The sequence below is a fragment of the Helianthus annuus genome, chromosome 3 (assembly GCF_002127325.2).
Source record: "Helianthus annuus cultivar XRQ/B chromosome 3, HanXRQr2.0-SUNRISE, whole genome shotgun sequence".
NCBI lineage: Eukaryota > Viridiplantae > Streptophyta > Magnoliopsida > Asterales > Asteraceae > Helianthus > Helianthus annuus.
The window spans coordinates 157,633,304-157,652,816 of NC_035435.2; the positions used below are offsets into that span (position 1 = coordinate 157,633,304).

At 36.8% G+C, this 19,513-nt stretch overlaps 1 protein-coding gene and 2 long non-coding RNA genes across 4 annotated transcripts; 2 read left to right on the forward strand and 1 right to left on the reverse strand.

The window, feature by feature from the left end:
• Positions 1 to 1,937: 1,937 nt before the first annotated feature.
• Positions 1,938 to 4,190, forward strand: LOC110930229. Its single transcript, XR_002587720.2, has 4 exons — positions 1,938 to 2,269; positions 2,353 to 3,298; positions 3,656 to 3,727; positions 3,938 to 4,190. It is a non-coding gene; the product is annotated as an uncharacterized LOC110930229 (long non-coding RNA).
• An 882-nt stretch (positions 4,191 to 5,072) lies between these two features.
• LOC110930230 (lysine-specific demethylase JMJ706) lies at positions 5,073 to 11,577 on the reverse strand. 2 transcript variants are annotated; one of them, XM_022173495.2, is made up of 11 exons: positions 11,147 to 11,577; positions 10,006 to 10,360; positions 9,767 to 9,923; positions 9,463 to 9,682; positions 8,979 to 9,032; positions 8,812 to 8,891; positions 8,460 to 8,737; positions 7,588 to 7,977; positions 6,798 to 7,108; positions 6,554 to 6,712; positions 5,073 to 5,758 (listed from the first exon to the last, which is right to left on the reverse strand). In XM_022173495.2, the coding sequence occupies exons 1-11, from the start codon at positions 11,147 to 11,149 to the stop codon at positions 5,453 to 5,455; spliced, it is 2,313 nt and encodes a 770-aa protein (XP_022029187.1). In that variant the 5' UTR covers positions 11,150 to 11,577; the 3' UTR covers positions 5,073 to 5,452. The 2 variants fall into 2 exon arrangements, with proteins under 2 accessions (XP_022029187.1, XP_022029188.1); XM_022173496.2 differs by having other exon boundaries at positions 5,111 to 5,758; positions 6,554 to 6,709; positions 11,147 to 11,576.
• A 5,405-nt stretch (positions 11,578 to 16,982) lies between these two features.
• LOC110928146 lies at positions 16,983 to 19,303 on the forward strand. The gene is made up of 2 exons (XR_002586170.2): positions 16,983 to 18,475; positions 19,035 to 19,303. It is a non-coding gene; the product is annotated as an uncharacterized LOC110928146 (long non-coding RNA).
• The last annotated feature ends 210 nt before the right edge of the window (positions 19,304 to 19,513 follow it).

Sequence of the window (19,513 nt, forward strand, 5' to 3'; positions counted from 1 at the left end):
TCAAGTTATATGACCTACATCTGTCGGTCATAACTTAAGTACATGGTATTCCATTTTTTTACGACAAGATGATTATCTGCTTTGGGGTTACGGAGCCTAGACATGGGGGAACGGACATCCAGCCACCACGTCTCCATCTTTCTGCCCGGCAACAACCGAAGGTGCAGGTGGGTTGGGGTTGGAGTCCGACAGGACGTTTCAGATATTGAGACGGACAGACGGTCAAGTTTTTGAGAAGCGGAAACAGTTAGCAATGTGATACGAGGAGGAATGTGGAGCGAGATGGAAGTGCGGCGGAGGATGACAGATGCTTGGTAATGCGATGATTTGGTGAACAGAGAACCTGGGCTTGGCGATGTCTCACCCTGGAGGTGGGCTGTGCCTTTTAGTCACCACTGGTCCACTGTTGTCGCCGATCGTGATGAAGACGAGTGGAGGAGTCCATTGCCGTCGCCGGTAGCCGTCTGACGATTGTTGATCTCGCCTGAGAACCATAAGCTTCTAATCTTTCTGTCTCCGGTGGGATAAGGACAAGATGATGGGTTAATGTGTCAATTTAAGGTTTGAAATGAAAATGCAAATGCAAATATCTATGTATTGAACACGTGGTTTAAAAGTGAGTTATAGTAAGGGTGTACCTATTGGCACACCAATGGGCCTATATGCACACCAAAAAGTAGTTTTTTGTCCTATATGCACACCCTGCAGTGTTGAGCTGTGGCTAAATTGCGGTGTTTTGGTCTGGTTGAAACAGACAAAGACTGACGGGTCTGTTGACCGGACCAAAACGCCGAGCTTTGGCCGCGTTTTGGTCATGTCAACCAGACACCCAGTCAGTCTTTTGTCTGGTTGACCGGACCAAAACGCGGCCAAAGCTCGGCGTTTTGGTCCGGTCAACAGACCCGTCAGACACCCGTCAGTCTTTGTCTGGTTAACCGGATCAAAACGCCGCGCTTTGACCACAGCTCGACACTGCAAGATATGCATATAAGACAAAAAAACACTTTTTGAGGTGGCTATCTACACACCAAGTGTGTAGATGAGCCTATAGAGATAATCAAATGTTTATTTAAAAAAAAATATAAATAAAAAATTGGATTAACATACAAAGTTTTATTATATTTTTCCGATTATGAATACACCTAACTACAAAATTGCAGACAGATTAATAACCTGACATTGGTACGATGCTTAAAAAGACACAGGAGGCATTACAACTTTAACTTGGGTATAGCCATATAGGTAATTATTCAGTGCATCAAAAAGTGAGTTAAAGCTAAACAATGATCCAGTCATATTGCATAGACTCAAACTAAAAAGGATAACTTGTAAATGGTTTCACAATTATGGACACACACAAGGGCGTAGCTTTCAAGGGGCCGGGAGGGGCGTCCGACCCCCCGAACTTTTCGTTCAGTAGTGTTATGTATGTACGTTTTGTGTAGAATTTTTTAGGTATATACGTTTTCGACCCCCCGGTTTTATAAAAAAAAGTTTACTATATAGAATTTTTAGGTTCGGTGATTTCCGACCCCCCGGTGGAAATTTTCAAGCTTCGCCACTGGACACACAAATAACTTGTGTTCGTTAAGAAAAAGTACATAACTGTTTTTAATTTTGCCCTTGGTATTTCGATGCTGAAATGAAGTTCTATTTAAAACAAGAGTATTTGTTTATGTCGTAAGCTACACGAGTAAAGTACTGTGACGAACCTAACAACATCCGTTGGTAATTATGATAACCGTTACCAGTATATGTCTATTTTAAAGTAAGTTATGGTTCTCGGTTGATGTAAAACACGTTTGATATCACGTAGGCTATACAAGGACTTTGTTTTTTTCTTTTTCGGCAGAGTGTGTCGATACCGAAATGAATCAAACTGATATAGCCGTTCCCGCCGCGAAGCGGCGGGAAATCCCGCTAGTTCAATATATACAATTTGGGTATGTTCTTAGGAACAGTTCCCGTTTTCCGGTTTTCATGACCTACACTTGCCAGTCATAGTTCTTGGCTCATAGCGGCTAGAGAGAGAGAAAGAGCAGAAAGTTCCCGTCGCCGACGTTATGTTGGTCCGTAGGCTAGAGAGCCACCGTCACCGGCGGTGTTTGTCAGTCCAAGGGTTCCTATGGCGTTCTCTAGTGGCATAGCAACTGGATTTTAGGGCACCGTTCGTCGGAGCTCAAGATCATCGCATGCCTTCTGGATTTTGGGGGTTTTCACTGTGGCCAGAATGGTTGGTTGTTGCCGGCGTCGTTCAAGGGCACTTATGGTAGCGACTATTATTTCCTCTCTCTGATCACCTTCTTTGTTTTCTATTGTTGACCGTGGCTATTTTTGGCTTTTCGTTGTTAGGTGTCGATGATGGCTAGGGTTTCCTATGCTGAGACTCTAACCGACTTTAATGGGTGGTGATTGCTTTTATCTATGATTATCAATGACTATGGGTGTCTTCATCTGAGATGTTCTTGATTTGAATTTTGAAACCGTGAGTTCGCTTATGTGTTTACTTTGTTGGCTAGGATTTCTGAAGACCACGTATATTGTATATATATAAATTTGTGACTTGTAGAGTTCCTTTGATAATATAGGAGCTACATCATTTGGTCTATGATTCTGTTTTTGGCATTGATTTTATGCAACCATTGTTTGGCGTTTTGGTTATTGAGTTAGGTAATGATGATTGCGCGGGTGTAAACCGAGATGAGGATTTAACCATGGCGTGGCGTGGCATGTTTGAGAGATGGTAGATATTCATTTGTAACCTCCAATGCAGCCACAATTATCTCCTTCGTTTACACCCTCTGAGTCTATCCATTGGGCTGTATTGATGGTTGTACCCATTGCTTAAAGTTTTGTTTATGGTAAAGTTTTGATGCTTGTACTCATATTTGTGAACCGTGGGTATGTGATATCAGTATTGTATCTACTTCTGGGCTATGATGATGCGTTTTTGTTTGAAGAAACTAAGATTTTAGTGTTTATTGGCGTGGCATATGAGGTCTTTAACCTCTTAGTGTGCAGCCAACACGCGTAAATTCTGTTTCTTCAACATGTCTGAGCCTATATAACTATACTACTGCTGGTGTGCAACATGTGAAGGACCACTTGACTCTTTAATTGAAGAGAGCTTATGTTCTTCTGGTAATGATGGTGTTGAGTGGTTATGGACTAAGCACGGCGTCAGAGAGGGTTTTCGGCCGAGTTGAACTTCCGGCGACCAAACCTAGGGTTCCGGCAAAGTTCCGATGAACCTCCACCAACCGGCGAACTTCCACTTCTTCGCGAACGGAATGCATCTGTATAGTCCTATCTTATATTTTTTTATTGCTTTGCTTCATTAAGCTTCTTCAAGTTCCGTTTTGTATTTCTCAGTTTCATTTTTAATTTCAGTGATGTTATTTATGAGTTTGTGCCTATTTTTGAATTAGGGTTTATTGCCTATTATAGTCTACATTATCATGATGGATTCAATGTTCTTTACATTATGATGAATCAAGTAACAAGCTTTGAATTTAGTGTGTTTGCATTATGATCCACTGATGTTTTCATATATTGTTGGAATTGTATTTTGCACTCTAGGCAGTGTTTCATACATTTACATAGTGTCATTCTGCAGATTGGCTACTGAATGATTGGCTCATTTGTGTATATTTAGGGTGATTTGGGCTACCGAGCGCTTTCTACGGTCGCGGGCGGTGGGGTGACCTTTGGCCATTGGGTTAACCAGGTAGCCAGGAATTTATTCGTTAACATGGAATGCTTTTATGTATTCATAAATTGCTAAAAGTATGTTCGTTCTTAAAGTTAATAATGTTGTTGATACTTGAATTGCTTTTTAATGAAATCTGCATGTATCTACACTTTGATTTCCACATTACACCATTACTATACCCTTTGTAATTCTAATTGTCTTTTTCACAACTACAATTACATGCAGATGTATATGAAGGGGTATGTCTTGATGGTTTATAGTGATTACTTGAAGAAAATGGTCGAGTAACACTCTGCCTTTACAGTCTGTTGTGTTTCATCGGAGCAACAAATCGTAGTACCCGCCGCAACGCCGCGGGGTGCTATTTCTAGTTTGATTAAATTAAAGTATGTATAAAGAAAAGAAGAATATTCCACCCAAGTTGCAATGGGTTATTCTTAGAAGTCTCGAAATAATATATAACCTTTCTTTTATTACACCCTTCTCATATTAAAATTAAGATTCGCTATACAATGAGTTGATCTTAATTGTTTTCATTTCAAAAGTCCCACATAAATAACTTGAGTTACTAAAAATAAAATAGCGAAAATAAATTTATGTTTAAAACCTACCCAAATTATATTTGAATGCTAAAAGGGAAAAAAACATCATTATCTTTTATTGAAAAATACAGATTGTTACAATTATTGACAAGACGGTTCGTTATTCATTCAACTCAACCCAACTTGGCTCGGAATGACCCGTTATCCAATCAACTTAACCCACCGGTCATTTAATCCACCAATCCATGCGTTATTGATTATCTTAACACATTAATTAGCCAGATTCTTAAAACATAAGCGTTTATCAAATTTAAGATGTTAATAGGCATCGTAACATATTAATTAGCTAGATTGTTTTTATTTATACATAATCACTTTCAAAATTAAAATGTTTACTTGTTCCATGATCCAAGTTTTGGCAAAGCTAGTGTGATTCTTACACGATCCTTTCTCTTCTACAACCCAAAGAACCACATTCTTACTTCCCTTCAAACCAAAGAATCAAACTCAAAAAATAATAATAATAATTCGCCATCAGTATGTTAGAATAAAAATTATTTGTTAGAGCAGTTGCAATGGGCTCCGCTCAAGAATCACTCAAGGATGTCATCAAAATTTGATTCACAAGCATCAGAACACATTCAATCAAATTTTATACCCATTTTCATCCCAGCATCTTCATTTCTTTTTGATTCGGCACGTGCATTTGTTTCACGTCGATTACATCCAATAAAGCGTAAAGTACAACCTTTATCAATATGCTTTTAACTTGTAAAGTATCAAGACATTCAAAAAATGGATACTTTGGAACAAAGTGGTTAAAAAATATCTGAATTTTTTATTGCTGGAAAAAGAATGAAAGAAGCAGACTTTGTGACACTTTCCATCTCACAAAAAAATTAATCAACAGTTAATAACAAGATGTACATCAAAAGAAACTGCTAAAATCACGACTACTTTTACCTTCAAATTTTGCAGAAACTGATAGAAAAGAAAAATCTGCTGCCGAATTCTTTAAAATGAACCCGGCCCAAGAAACGTTACATATTCGCCACCGTGCAAATCACACCCCAATTTGAGGTCTGCACAAAAAAAAAATGTACTTTTCTTTCATCTAAAAATTTGTGGGTCAATTCTCTGCTGCTTTCCCTTGTTTGTTAGAAATTAGAAAAAAGTCAACGCTCTAAGAAATCAGTAGTCAACGTGTGAAGTGTAAGTAGTCCGACCCTGTAATTGAAGGGCCTTTAATTTTTAGTCGTTTTGGACCTTTCTCTTGATGCGGTGGTTCCCTTGTGGTTTTTCCAGGTTCATGGTTCAAGTTGCAATCTTTATATTTACTCACAGCTTCTTCATTTCCCGTCTTGTTGTACTTAATTGAGATGTGAGTGGTGGATCCTCTATTTGATACAATTTGATCCGCTTCTTTATAGTGAATAGAACGCTCGGATGCTGAATCATGCCGAGATCTTACTTCGGGTTGTACTCTCTTCAACCGTTTTAGCCCCTGAGGATACAAATGTCGGTCACTAATCGAAAATCTCAAGTGTGTTACAAAAACTAGAATTTGACCCATCTACTTATCATTGTTTATGTTATAATAGTAACGGGTCAAATAGATAACGTTAAAATAAATGGAATGAACAAAACGCCCCTGAGGTTTGGCCACCTTTGCGACTTTCGTCCAAAGGTTTGTTTTTCCGCATCCAATTCGTTAACTTCATCCATTTTTCTCCGTTGAATGAGGGGCATTTTCGGCCTTTTAGACATTTTTATTAAAATAAAGAATACTAAAAGAAATAAAGATCCACCTCTGTTGACTTTCTTCCCACCGAAACCCTTTAATCATCACAAAAAAAATGTCTAAAAAGACGACAATACCCATTGGCGAAGCATAGTGGGGGCGGGAGGGGGCGGCCGACCCCCCGAACTTTTCGCTCAGTAGTGGAGAGTATGTAGTTTTCGGATAGAAATTTTTGGGTATATACGTTTTCGACCTCCCGGTCGGAAATTTCAAGCTTCGCCACTGACAATACCCCTAACTTAACGTTAAAAATGGATGGGGTTAACGAGTTGGATGAAAATGGCAAGATTTTAAACCTTTTGGATCCAGATGCGGAAAAACAAACCTTTAAACGAAAGTCGCAACCAAACCTCAGGGACGAAAGTCGCAACCAAACCTCAGGGACGAAAGTCGCAAAGTAACCAAACGTCCAAACCTCAGGGACGAAAGTCGCAAAAGTAACCAAACCTCAGGGACGAAAATGGCTTTTTACTCAAAAAAAAAAAACAATATCATTACCTGATTTTCAAAACCTGGAGGGACAGAATCATATGCATTTCTGTTCTCTGACTTTGAAGATGCACGGCGTTTGACCCTAAACGTTCCCGAGTCAGAATCATCACTTTCTTGACACGTATTTCTAACCTCCACAGTATAATTACTATCACCATGTACCTGCTAAAACGAAAACCGATCTCATTAGATCCCGAATTCCGTGTGATGTGTGTTCTCCCTAAGCCATTAGAGATTAATCTAATCTTACATGGTTAGTTAAAGATAAACTTTCTGATGAAGAACAGACTGTAGACGCATCCAGAATCTCCGAACCACACCGCTTGTTCAGATCAGGTCCAAAAGAGATTTTGCAATATGGATTATACGCTTCGTGTTCAGTTATCGGATACAATTTAGATAGTAGAATCATGTCAGTGGAAACTTTAGATTGCCGTTGAACCTCATATATAATATCTTTTTCTTGCTCAAACATTTTCGCTACATCCTCCATGTCTAAGATATCGTCCTTTACCGAGATTGTAAATTTGTCTCCACAAGGTAGGTTAAGTAGCTTAAACTCTGAAATGGAAAAGTACATGATATCATAATTTTTTTAAAAAAAAATCACATAAATGCTACCGTGGGACTTTTTGTCAATGTTTTGAAAACCGGACCGGACTGCCCATTCAGACCGGTCCGGTTCACCCTATCGGACCGCTTTTGAGTCGAACCGGCCGGTTGGACCAGGAACCGGCGGTCGGACCGGGGTAACCGGGTGCTCGGACCGGTCGGATTTACCCTATTTATTTTTGTAATATTTACGGCATAACCTGGTTCTTACATCCGATCCGACCGGTTCGACCGGCCCGACCAGTGTAACACTAAGGGGACCAATTCGACGTCCAGTCCGGTCCTAAAAATATTGCTTTTTTTACACATTTACATGTTCATATGGGTCAACTTCCTAAACCCTTTTATTCAAAGATTCAGATTATTTTTTTAATCATATTTAATGCCTTTAAGATTATAATGGATAAAAGAATTGTTTCTAGGCATACCATGGCGAAGGCATACAGGATGTAGATAGCAACCACAGTTAATATACGCCACATAACAGTCGCGTTTGCAAACACTGCAGAGAATAGTTCCATGAGAATGCGTGGAAGCACCCATGTATCCTCTTGATTTCATTAGACACCAACGTATACGGTGTTGAAAACGGATCAAATTCACGAATGCTGCTTTAATGTGTCTATGAGATATTCCATCCTCACAAGATCGATCTTCATATTCCATACTTGAATGGAGAATCATGGATTCTTTGCACAAAAGTTCCTCGTGAGGAAGAAGCGGTATACGGTTTAAAAGTGCGTAACGATGACTAGCGACTGATCCCAACAAGAACCAATCACCGATTGCAAAATTTACAGCCTCGGTGCAATTGAAACCTAAGGTTTTTAGACAATACAAATATTAGAAACAGAAAGTAGTAGATATTTTATATTGGGAAGAGTAAAATGTCATATTCGTCCCCGAGGTTTGACCACTTTCTCGACTTTTGTCCAAAGGTTTGAAATCTCGCCATTTTCATCCGACTCGTTAACTCCATCCATTTCTCCGTTAAATGAGGGGCATTTCCGTCTTTTTAGACATTTTTATTAGAATAAAAAAACACAATAAGTAATAAAGAAGCACCTCTGTTGACTTTCTCGTTTCTCCCCACCCAAACCCTTTAATCAACACAAACTTAAAAGTTAAAAAATAGATGGAGTTAACGAGTTGGATGAAAATGGCAAGATTTCAAACCTTTTGGATCCAAATGCAGAAAAAGTAAAAACAAACCTTTGGACGAAAGTCGCAAAAGTTGCCAAACCTCAGGGACGAAAATGACATTTTAATTTTACTCTATTGGGAATTATGGACATTATACCATGGCTAAATCCCGCATGATATGCTCGTGGGAAGGTTACGATAAATTCTCCAGGTTTTTGAACAGCTTTATAAACCGGAACATTGTGTTGCGATAATATATTTGGAGGAAATAAGGTTGTCTTTCCTAAAAGAACATCGAAAGCACCATCTTCCCCATCTGCTGATAAAATGTCGTTAGTGTACACTTTTTCTCGAACCACCTTTTCGAAATCCAGAGCGGCATGACCGGGAACACCGTACCATGTTTTTGCAGCTCCACAATGATGATAATTCACACTACAAAGTGTAAACATGTAATGAGACAAATGTGGGAGAATTATACAACATAGCAACAAAATTAAATTAAATACCTATATAAGTAATGATCTTCTACATGCCAGGCAAACATGCTAAATAGCATACCAATGTAAAGCATAGGCTCGGTAACTCCCTGAAAAATACAAACGATAGTTAGGAGAATGGATATGCGAAAATTTTCAGAATCAAAGGAAGGAGTTGTATCTATAATTCTGAATACCGGAATCGTTGTTTCAAGCAGACGTAGAGTAGAATGGGACAGTCTTGAGACTTTCTGAATTTAAAAAAGGAACAAAACAATGTGTTGATTAATAAAGATGTGAAGTAAGAGCATTCACATCCAATCCATCAAATTATACATACATTCCACTAAAAAACAACTCCTATATCAATATATTTTCACTAAAAACAAATATTTTTTCTCTCTCCTTTTCAATTAAATAATATTATCATTACATTTTTCTCTCTCCTTCACTCACAACCATTTTCAATATATATTAAAAAAATTATAGTGGGTGAACAGTGTCCCCTCAAATATACAGATGAACAGTAACATTTTCTCTCTCCTCCACTCACAACCACTTTTTATACCCTTTATAATATAAAAACTCCCCCTCACATATTTTGATGGATAGAATGTGAATGCTCTAAGAAACATGTAACAACAATCATTAAAAGTTGAATGACCGAAACAAAATGAAAACCTTTAAATTCCATTTGCTACTTGCAAGTTGATCAGTGGGAGAAGAAGAAAAAGCACTGCCATCAACATCGCAAGCATATTCAACACTTTCTGTCTTTCCACATGCTATCTCATGCCAGAACTCTTTTTCCATATATGAAACAGGAAGATACCCAGTGCTGTAATATCTACGAGCAAATATCTTGTTCGCCAGTTTCTCATAATCACGGAATGTATAATTTCTAATGAATGAAAACCATTACTCAAGCTGAATAAGATACGTATACTAAGAATAATACGTAAAATATCATAAAGGGGGTACCCACCTTCCACTCATGAAGAAGGTGACTTTATCATCAGTATTCCACTCAGCAAGACGAAGAGGTTGCACTCGTGTAGTAAACTTAAAACCAACTTTCTCTCTTGTCAAAACTGTACCAGCAGAAACTGAAGCACTCAAAGGCGAAACAATCTTGCATATACCTGAAAGTACAAACATTCAAGGGGAAAACGTTTAATTAGAGATAATCCTCTAATCTTTATAAATGAATTGAGGAAGTATTACCAAATCTTGAAGCTTCTGAAGCTATCTTTTGGAGATAAACCAAAGGATCCTCAAACTCTTCTTTACTTGGAAAGTATACAGGGCACTCTGGAACCTTATCTGTCCAATCAAGATCGTTTAAATCGAACTTTTCAACTGTGGGTTTTGACGTATTATCTCGCCCACATGAATCCAGATTGCTGAATAATCCATCACTTGAAGATGCAGAACCTCTTAATGCATCTCCTCCACTTCGAGTCATTAGGTTAGACACAAATGCAGCATCGTTCACAGTGCCGGATTTCATCCGCTGAAGCCTCTTATGCTTCAGATATTTTAACGTGTCTTCTCTGGTGAAACAAACCCTTCCTTCCACCTGTCAAAACCATATCATAAGTCAGATATTCCAGGTCACATCTGTCAACACGTCATATGAGTTCTTAATCACAAATTTAAAATAAATCAGTCTTGTTGCCTCGCGGCTCATATCCTCGGTAATTAAACCTAACTTGTCTAGGAACCTCAACTGATTGACAAATCAGAACGTAACCGGAACGAAATTATTAAAATTATAAGCACTTAACTGCCCTCTTTGAACCAATTTCTCTTCGTAGTAGATCCCTACATACGGCTATTACGAGTTACGACTGTTCAACAATTTTGAACTGTTTCATCCTTCAAAGTTCAATTACCACTATGTAACAAAACCTTTGAACTATTCAACAATTTTGGACTGTTTCATCCTTCATAAATTCAATTTTAGCTTAAAAACTCCTTATGTAGACAACTAGAATCCAACCAAACAAAGTCAACCTCCTTTGAACAGTTAACCTAACTAATTCCTAACAGATATCTAACAGAAAAAAAACAAGTGAACAGTATCATCACATAGTAGGTCAATAAAACATTAAAACCTAAAGTAAATATAAAACTCCAATAAAAACTTATAAAAACACATATGGAGTTATAATTAAAGATATATCATACAATTTTGTAGCTAATCAGCCATTACAATGTACAATTACTAGAAAATTAACAAAACGCTAGAGATCTCAGGATGCATTATTCATATATTCCACAACGCATAAGCATCACAGAGTTAGAATTAAAATTAAATTAAAATAAATAATAAAATAAAAACAAAATAATGACGTAATCATACCATCTCATTCCGAACTTTCTCACCGGAAGCCTCCGTCTTCTCTCACTTCACGAACGAAACAGAATAACAGAATCAGTTACACCGCAACAAACTTCAACCGCAAATCACGATCTCGTCACGTATCACCGCCACATTATCTCGAAACCGTCTCTAACGCAAAGATCGGACAGTTTCCACCGGTTAAACCGCCTTAGGCTCTAGAAACAAACAATTTCCACCGGTTAAATAGCTCCTGTGCGTGTGTGTAACTGCTCGTGCCGCGAACTGTTCACCGGAAAGGATGAACGGAACTAATACCGGCAAACAAGCGGTTTACCGGCGACAACAGAGAGGTTTTCCGGCGGTTTTGAGAGAGAAAGAGAGAGGAATAAACAGTAGATGAAATCCGGAAAGAGTATGGCTTTAGGAAACCGAAAAAGAAAGAGAGAGAGAGGATAACTTACATGTGTATATATATAATATTTTTTTGCCAATTGTAGCTTGTATGCACTTTATTTGTTTTTAATAGTTTTATGATTTAATTACAAAAAGAAAAAAGTAAAAATAATAATAAAGGAAATTGGTGGTTAGTTAGGAGCTTGTTCAACCAAACGCACCCTTTGTTGCCGCCTCGTAACGCGTCGTTTTGATGCCTAACGTTTTTTATATTTTTTCTCTACCCAAACTACCCTCCAAGAAAGGGAATGGTTATTGAAAGAGTTGTTTACAATGTACATGTTTTTTCTAACGACGCACGGTTAGAGTATCGTTAACTGGATTAGTAGTTAGTATCATCAAATTAGTATTAAAATCCTCGTTGCCTGGCTTACAATGTAGATGTGATTTAAGAATATTAATTTTGATGACGATTTCTTTTAAGACGATATCATCTTGAGAATTGTAATAACTGCATTTCTATGTAACGCATTCATGATTTAGTGGATTAGTTTTTTTATTGTTCAACATAGCCAAGTAATCCTGGTATACTCATTGGCAACAATCACCCACGCCTATGATCGTAAACAAATACTGGTGACCCGGCCCGTCACTGGTTCCATAGAAAACCCATCGTCCGAATGCCCATTGTGGTAAAACATCTGGCATGCATTGTCACGAGCGAGACTCCAACTTGCGATTTATCTCAAAAAGAGTCATCTGAGTACCGCTAAAGCACTAGCCCCTTTGGTATTTAGGGGGGTGTTTGAGATTGAGGTTGGAAATGACTTATTAACTTATTGAAGCCAATAAGTCATTTGAAAAAGCTTCAAATCATGACTTTTGAAAATGATTTATTAGCTTTTTCAAAAAGCTATTAAGTCAATAAGTCATACGAATATAAACCGGTCATCTGTTAAAATGGATTATACCTTTGTAGTTAAACAAATTCAGTTAAACTCATATTGAGAAGAGATAGCGTATGGAAGGTTGGTTAGTGAGGATGGTGATCTTGACCTTTAAGTCACCTTAATAAGTGCAAAGTTCTTACGAATCACAAGATTACTCAATTCTTTTGGTTGGTTCGTAACGTCTTGAATAACTAGTTATATGATTGGTGACATGTCTCGTGATTATTGATATGTGGTTAGTAGAACTTTTGTATTATAGTGGCTACAATGTACTTTTAAAAAGGTGTACATCATGTTTTGTCCATCTCAAAAATGGTATATTGTCTATAAGTAAGTAGGTTAAGATGAATAAACAATACATTACAACTACACACTCATTATCACATACAAAGAAAGACACCCAATTTAATGTTTCTAACGCCATACAAAGAAAGACACCCAATTTAATGTTTCTAACGCCTTATTAGGACGATTGCTCCGTCTAATCTCACATATGACTTTATTTGTTGTGTGATGTTCGTATTGCGACATTGACTTATCATATGACGTGAGCATAATGATGGTAATGAAATTCCATTTGCATGATGGGCAGTGGCGGACTTAGATGTTGTGGTGGGTGGCAGGCACACCACCCTCTGAAAAAAAAAATTAGCGTATTTTAAAGGCAAAAATCCCTATTGCACTACTAGAAAAGTTAGTTGAAACCCTCGTTCATATTCCTATAAAATAATTCCTAAGTTCGCCACTAACGATGGGACATGTTGTGCTACACAACCATTTGATTCAACATGCTTGTTTAGTTTCAATAAGGGTTAGTTTCAATAAGGGTGTCCGGAGTGGGGGCGGCAAACCCACCCGGCACCGATCTTTCGTCAATCGGCAACCAATGCCAAGCCCTTTGCCGCATGAGTGTTTGACGAAATGGGGTTTGATTCGGTGAAGCATAACCGATTCGGCGAAGGGAGTGAAGAGGAGAGAGAGGGAGGTGTGTGGTGGGGTCCATGTCATCTCAACCTAGGGGTGTTCAGAATTCCTTTCGAATTCGAAAAACTCGAAATTCGTTTAAATTCGATTCGATTATCAAGAATTCGTTTCGATTAAAAGAATTCGAATTCGAATTCGATTCAATTCGAGTCAAGTAAATCAAATACGAATCGAATACGAATTTATAATTCCAAATTCGATTCGATTCGAAATTCGAATAAAAATTATACATTTTTATTTATTATTTTTATATATAATGCATGTATTACTTTTATTAAGCTATACTATAAATTATTATCAATTTTTTTCCAAGTATTAAAATTACCCATTACCAAACCTACTACATGGGTCATAACTAAAACTTAAGTAACAAATCTATCAATAAATTTATAACCCTAAAAATATTAACTTGTAATGTGGAGTGGTTATTCCCGACTTCTCGTTTTGAATTTTAGACTTATGGTACTTTATTTGGAACTTTTTAATGTGATATCTTGCTTTATGACTGCTTTAAAATTTATGTTTCATTTTGATAGTTTTTTACATGTTTTTACAGAATCTGAATTAAATCGAATTTATGCGAATTCGATTCGAATTCGAATTTTAGTCTAATACGAATTGGGTTTTTTATTCGAATACGAATTCGAATCGAATTCGGTAAGTTTTAATCGAATTCGAATCGAATAAAATTCAAGGGAAAATAAAAATTATTCAAATAATTCAAAAATTCGATATTCGATTCGATGAACACCCCTGTCTCAACCAATCACACCTTTTTTTATTTAAAAAGTTTATCACTTCACCAAATGTCTAAACCATTGCCAACACTTTTCACCAAAGTTTAAACACTTTTCACTGATTGACGTGACGCACTCTGATTGGTTGATTTTTTAGTTTGCCAGGTTAAACACCCTAAGTTTCAACGAGATGATCTAAAACATTGGCGTAGCTTAGTGGGGGCGGGAGGGGGCGGCCGACCCCCGCGAACTTTTCACTCAGGAGTGGAGAATATGTAGTTTTTGTATAGAAATTTTGGGTATATACGTTTTTTACCTTCCGGTTTTATAGAAATTTTTGAGTATATATGTTTTCAACTTCCGGTCGGAAATCTCAAGCTTCGTCACTGATCTAAAAGACGGTTACACCAATAGCACCTAGTTTTCCACACAAAAGTATTAAATCTGACGAAAAGAATGCTAGACCACTGTGTGAGATAACAAGACATGTTACTGTTCATAAATCATTAAGTAAAAAAATACGGCCGAAAGAATGACAGCCCACTGTAAAATAACAAGACACGTTAGTTTTTTTAACACGGCCCACTGTAAAATAACAAGACACGTTAGTCTTTTTAACAGTGAATCATTGCTTTTTTTGGATTTATGGATCTAAAGTAGCCACGATTTTCTTTTAGATAGTTAATATATAAAGGTGTTAATATGTACATGGTCTTTAATAAAAGAAAAGGTTTTATATTTAATTAGCCTTCGTACAATTATAATTGTCGATTTAGAATCGATACGATTCAAAAAAGAAAAGATTTTTGTTTTAAGTTTTAGCTTATAAGTTATTTAAATGATTTGTGGCCTAATGATAAGAGGCTTGGTTTTTCCAGTGACGACCCAAGTTTGATCCCCACTTGTGTCACTTTTAGTAGATTAAGGCAATGGAAGATTTGAGTTAGGTTTTGTGCGAGGTTGCAGTTCGAATCTCGAGGCCAGCCGGGTTTTCGTCCCATCATGTGTTACGTCAGAGAGTTCTGCTTTTATGGTGGCACAACGACTGTCAAGTGGCAGCCGACGATATGGTTTTCTGGAGGAACGCCCAAGCCAAACTCTAAAGCCAATGTGAGCCCGGTTACAACATAGTTTGGCGGAAGTGGGGCAACGGGACTCTCCGATTTAGGGGGTGCGGTGGCCAAACACAAGAAAGTCACCATTCGAAAAATAACAGATATTAGGGGGGGGGGGGTACCTTATAATAAGGGGTAGCCCATGCTACGCCTTGATCAAACGACGGTAGTGTAAATTTTTTGAAAAATTTGACCTTTTTTGATGTTTTTTTGATTTCGTTAATCATCTTTTTTTGAAACGTTACCTCTGTAAAGGTTTTCTAGATGATAAATACCGAGTTGATTATCATAAAGTACATTGTTCAAAACAACATGTATAAAATATGATGCATGTCTTCATTATTATTTAAATTTTTTATTGCCGTTTAAGAATCGATGTGATTCAAAAAAGAAAAGATTTTTGTTGTAAGTTTTAGCCTAAAAGTTATTTTAATAGATACTTGAGATTATGAGCTGATTACTTCAAAGTACATTGTAGAAAACATGTATATATCTTTATTATTATTTAGTGACTTTTTATAACTAATTTTTATATATTGTAATATATATTAAAAAAGGTTAGTTGCGATGTTGGTTGATAGTTTCGCTTTAGGAAAGCTAGAAAATCAATAACATAATAAAAAGTTAGGTGCTAACAAATGCACTAGTGGATATGCAAGACTCTTGTTGTATAGTGGTAAGGAGATTTGAGTTCTTTAATGGAAACTTAAGTTCAATTCATACTTTTGTAATTTAGGTGGATTAGGCAATTATGGATAGAGCCTAGCCTTCTTGTATAGGTGTTCTATCCAGAGCTCACTGGGGTTTTCGTCCCACTATATGTTATGCCAGAGAATTCTACTTTTGTGGTATCACGACTATCAAGTGACAGTCGACAATATGGTTTTCCAGAGGACGCCCAAGCCAAACTCTGAAGCCAGCGTGGATCCAGTTAAGACAACATGGTCTGGCTGGAGTGGGACAGCGAGGCTCTCTAATTTAAAGAGTGCGGTAGCCTAATAAAAGAAAGTCGCCTTTCCAAAAAAAAAAAAAAAAAAAAACCCTTGAGGAGTCTATGCAGGCTACTAGTACTCTACTATAAGGCGATTGATAAATTTCATGGAAATGGTTTAGATAGTATGAGAAACAACTGTTATGTTAGTTTTTTTTTATCATCCAATCTATTGATTCAACTTAACTTACTTAATGAGTTAATTCAAAGTCAGTTGTATTTGGCTTCACCCCTGTCAAAATAATAATTTGAATTGATTAAAGTTTATTTTTAAGTACGTGATATTAGTTTGCACATGGAGGGTTGACTTGCACTAGTTATTTTTTATTTATCAACGCTAATAATATGCTCATCTATAAAATATTAGTTCCTCTATAATTTATTTCACAAATGGATTATAAATTTCTTATTTTATTTTGAAAGTTGAGTTTATTTCGATTATATTATGAAAAAAAAAAAAACTTGAGCAAGTTGGTATCTCAATAATTCATGGTAGACAAAAGTGCACAAAATATTTTAAGCTCTTATATGGGAATTTATATACTCTTAAAGAGAAAGGTCGGTGCCACCGACCAAAAAGACAAAACTACCCTCCAGCGCTTCCCCCTTTGTTATTCACTGTGTTTCATTCGTGGCCTTCAATATCTAGGTTTCTTCCATGGTATTCTTTTCGATATATAGAGATCTTATGTCGGTTATGGAATCTAAGCGCCGATTTGATTCTTTTTATTCTGCGTCAATCTGTTGCTCCGACATCAATTCTCCGGCTCTACAGCATCCAAGTAAGTTTAGTTTTAGTTGGTAACTGATACCCAAATGCTCAGTTATAGCTTAGTTTTGGTTTTTATTGAGTAATTATACTACGGTCATGATATATCATCCTGTTGTTTCTAGGGTTAAGGTTTCTTCTTGAAGCTTTGGGGACGTTAATTTAGGGTTTCTTATCGAAAATCATGAAGAGAACGTTCGTATGCAGTGAAGTCACTAATTTAGGGGTTTAATCAAAGTATCGAACAAAGAACTGAACAATGAAGATAAAAAAATTATTTACAAAATAAGTTTGAAAGATGAAACCTGGCACCAGATTAGGTCTATTTATGTAGTTTCTTACACTATGCGTAGTCGTTTAAGGGGAGCTCTCAACTTCTTACCAACTTTTTTCCTCATAAGTAAAAGTTTAAGTAGTGTGAGAAACATGATTTGATTGTGAGTTGACCCCACACCCCAAGCTCTTCGCGCCCGTTAAAGCCGCAACACCCCCACCCCACAATAATGTCCCAGGCGCGGTGTGTGGCACCTTGAATAGGTGAGGTGGCGGCAGGCGGCAGGCGCTAGCCAACTACACAGTCTTAAGGTATGTTTGTTCTACAGTTAATAATGTAGTTCAATCATTCACTTCAGTCTTAAGAGTTCACTTTAGTCTTAAGAAGACACAATGTAAAAATACACGGGGCTGAGCCATGATGAGGTGAGGGGTTCAGCTAACCTACTAAGAACAATTTTTAACAACCGAGTTGGGTTTGCTTTTTGAAGTAGTTTTTGATTTTCGGAACTGCTAAAATTATATCCTTTGCTCTGTCATGATCTAGCTAATGTCGTTCTTTGCAAGTACATCATCATGGAATCTATAAATTCAAGGAACAATTTCAATATTATGGCAAAGCTATTCATTGTTACTATAGTCGGCATATTACTGACCATTCCAACAACAGAGTCCACTTTCAGAGAAGTGTTTAGCAAATTAAATTTCCGTGAAGAACCAGGGTTACTTCAGTTTCAGCCACACAACACACCTAATTCTGAGGACAATGGATGCAATCTTATCTTGACATATCAAACCTATATATTAAGTATTAACTCGAGATCATGAAGGACTTCTGCAGGATTATAGGAGGACATGCGAAAGTAATTATCCTTTTGTTGGATTAGAAACAAGGGTGGGCAGCTGGTTACCTGGTCGGGCAACTAAAAAAAGGATCGCAGACCATCAGACAATACATCATGCGTTTAATCAAGAAGATCAACATTCTGCAGACGTAGGAGGCAATGGGTAGTTAGTTTTGCCTTTGTTTCATGACCTGGGTACTGGGAGTAAAACTGTGGGAATCATTGACTTTGTCACGCCTGTGCCAAAAGAAAGTAATGTTGAAGATAAACAAATACACAATCTACTAAAGGTTAGTGTTTTTTCGTTAATCTTACTTGCATGTACAGTATAATCATATTAATGGATATGAGTCCCAACATATTTTCACATTTGAATTAGACACCACAAAAGTTTACCCAAGCTAAAATATAATAAGAGTTCTCAAGGCTCCTATTTACCTGCAATTTTTTGACTCCCTGAGAACTTCTTAAAACAACTTAAATAGCCCCTAATTAAAGTTTGGATTAATTTTGAAAAGGGTCTCATTGATGAGGTATAATTTTACATCATTCATTATTTTTTTTTTCCTGTTGTGACAGTTTGAAATAAACCATTTAACAAGTGTGGTATAGTAGTATAAAATATTTAGAAGGTTTTATTTTATTTCGGACAATTGTAACTGCTATTTATTATGATTCCGTTTCATTAATCGACGATAAGTCACCATGTATGTAATAACTGAACATGCCCCTCTACACAAAGGTATTGTTTATAGATACTCTATAATCTATACTAATGTACATAATACATATGTTGACATTGCATTTTGGTTATTTTATTTACATGGTAAAAGAATGTATATTTTTCAGGTGGAATTAGCAAAGATATTTTTCAAAGATGGAACGTTTCGATTCAACGGTATTAATTTGAGTTAGTTTGCGTTTAAACCCGCCGCATTGGTGATATGTACGTTTTCTTTATCTTTAATTTGGTCTAACTTTCGATGTAAATTTTGCTTGGTTACCACATATGCACGTTTTAAGTTGGTGTACATTTCAACATAGATTTTGTTCGGGTAAAATGTAATACGTTTTCATTCGACCGTGTAAATTCCAGTTATCGCACGTTTCATCGTAAATTTAGTTGGAACAAGTCGGGTACGCCGCCGCAACGCGCGGCAGGTAAAATTACTAGTTATTAACTAATAATCAAAGGTGATTATTTTTTAATTATAAAATTCTAATTCATATGTGATTATTTTGTAATTATAAAATTCTAATTCATATGGTTGTAGACATATAGTATTATAGTTAATATTTCGGTCATGTAATGAATTATGCAACATGAG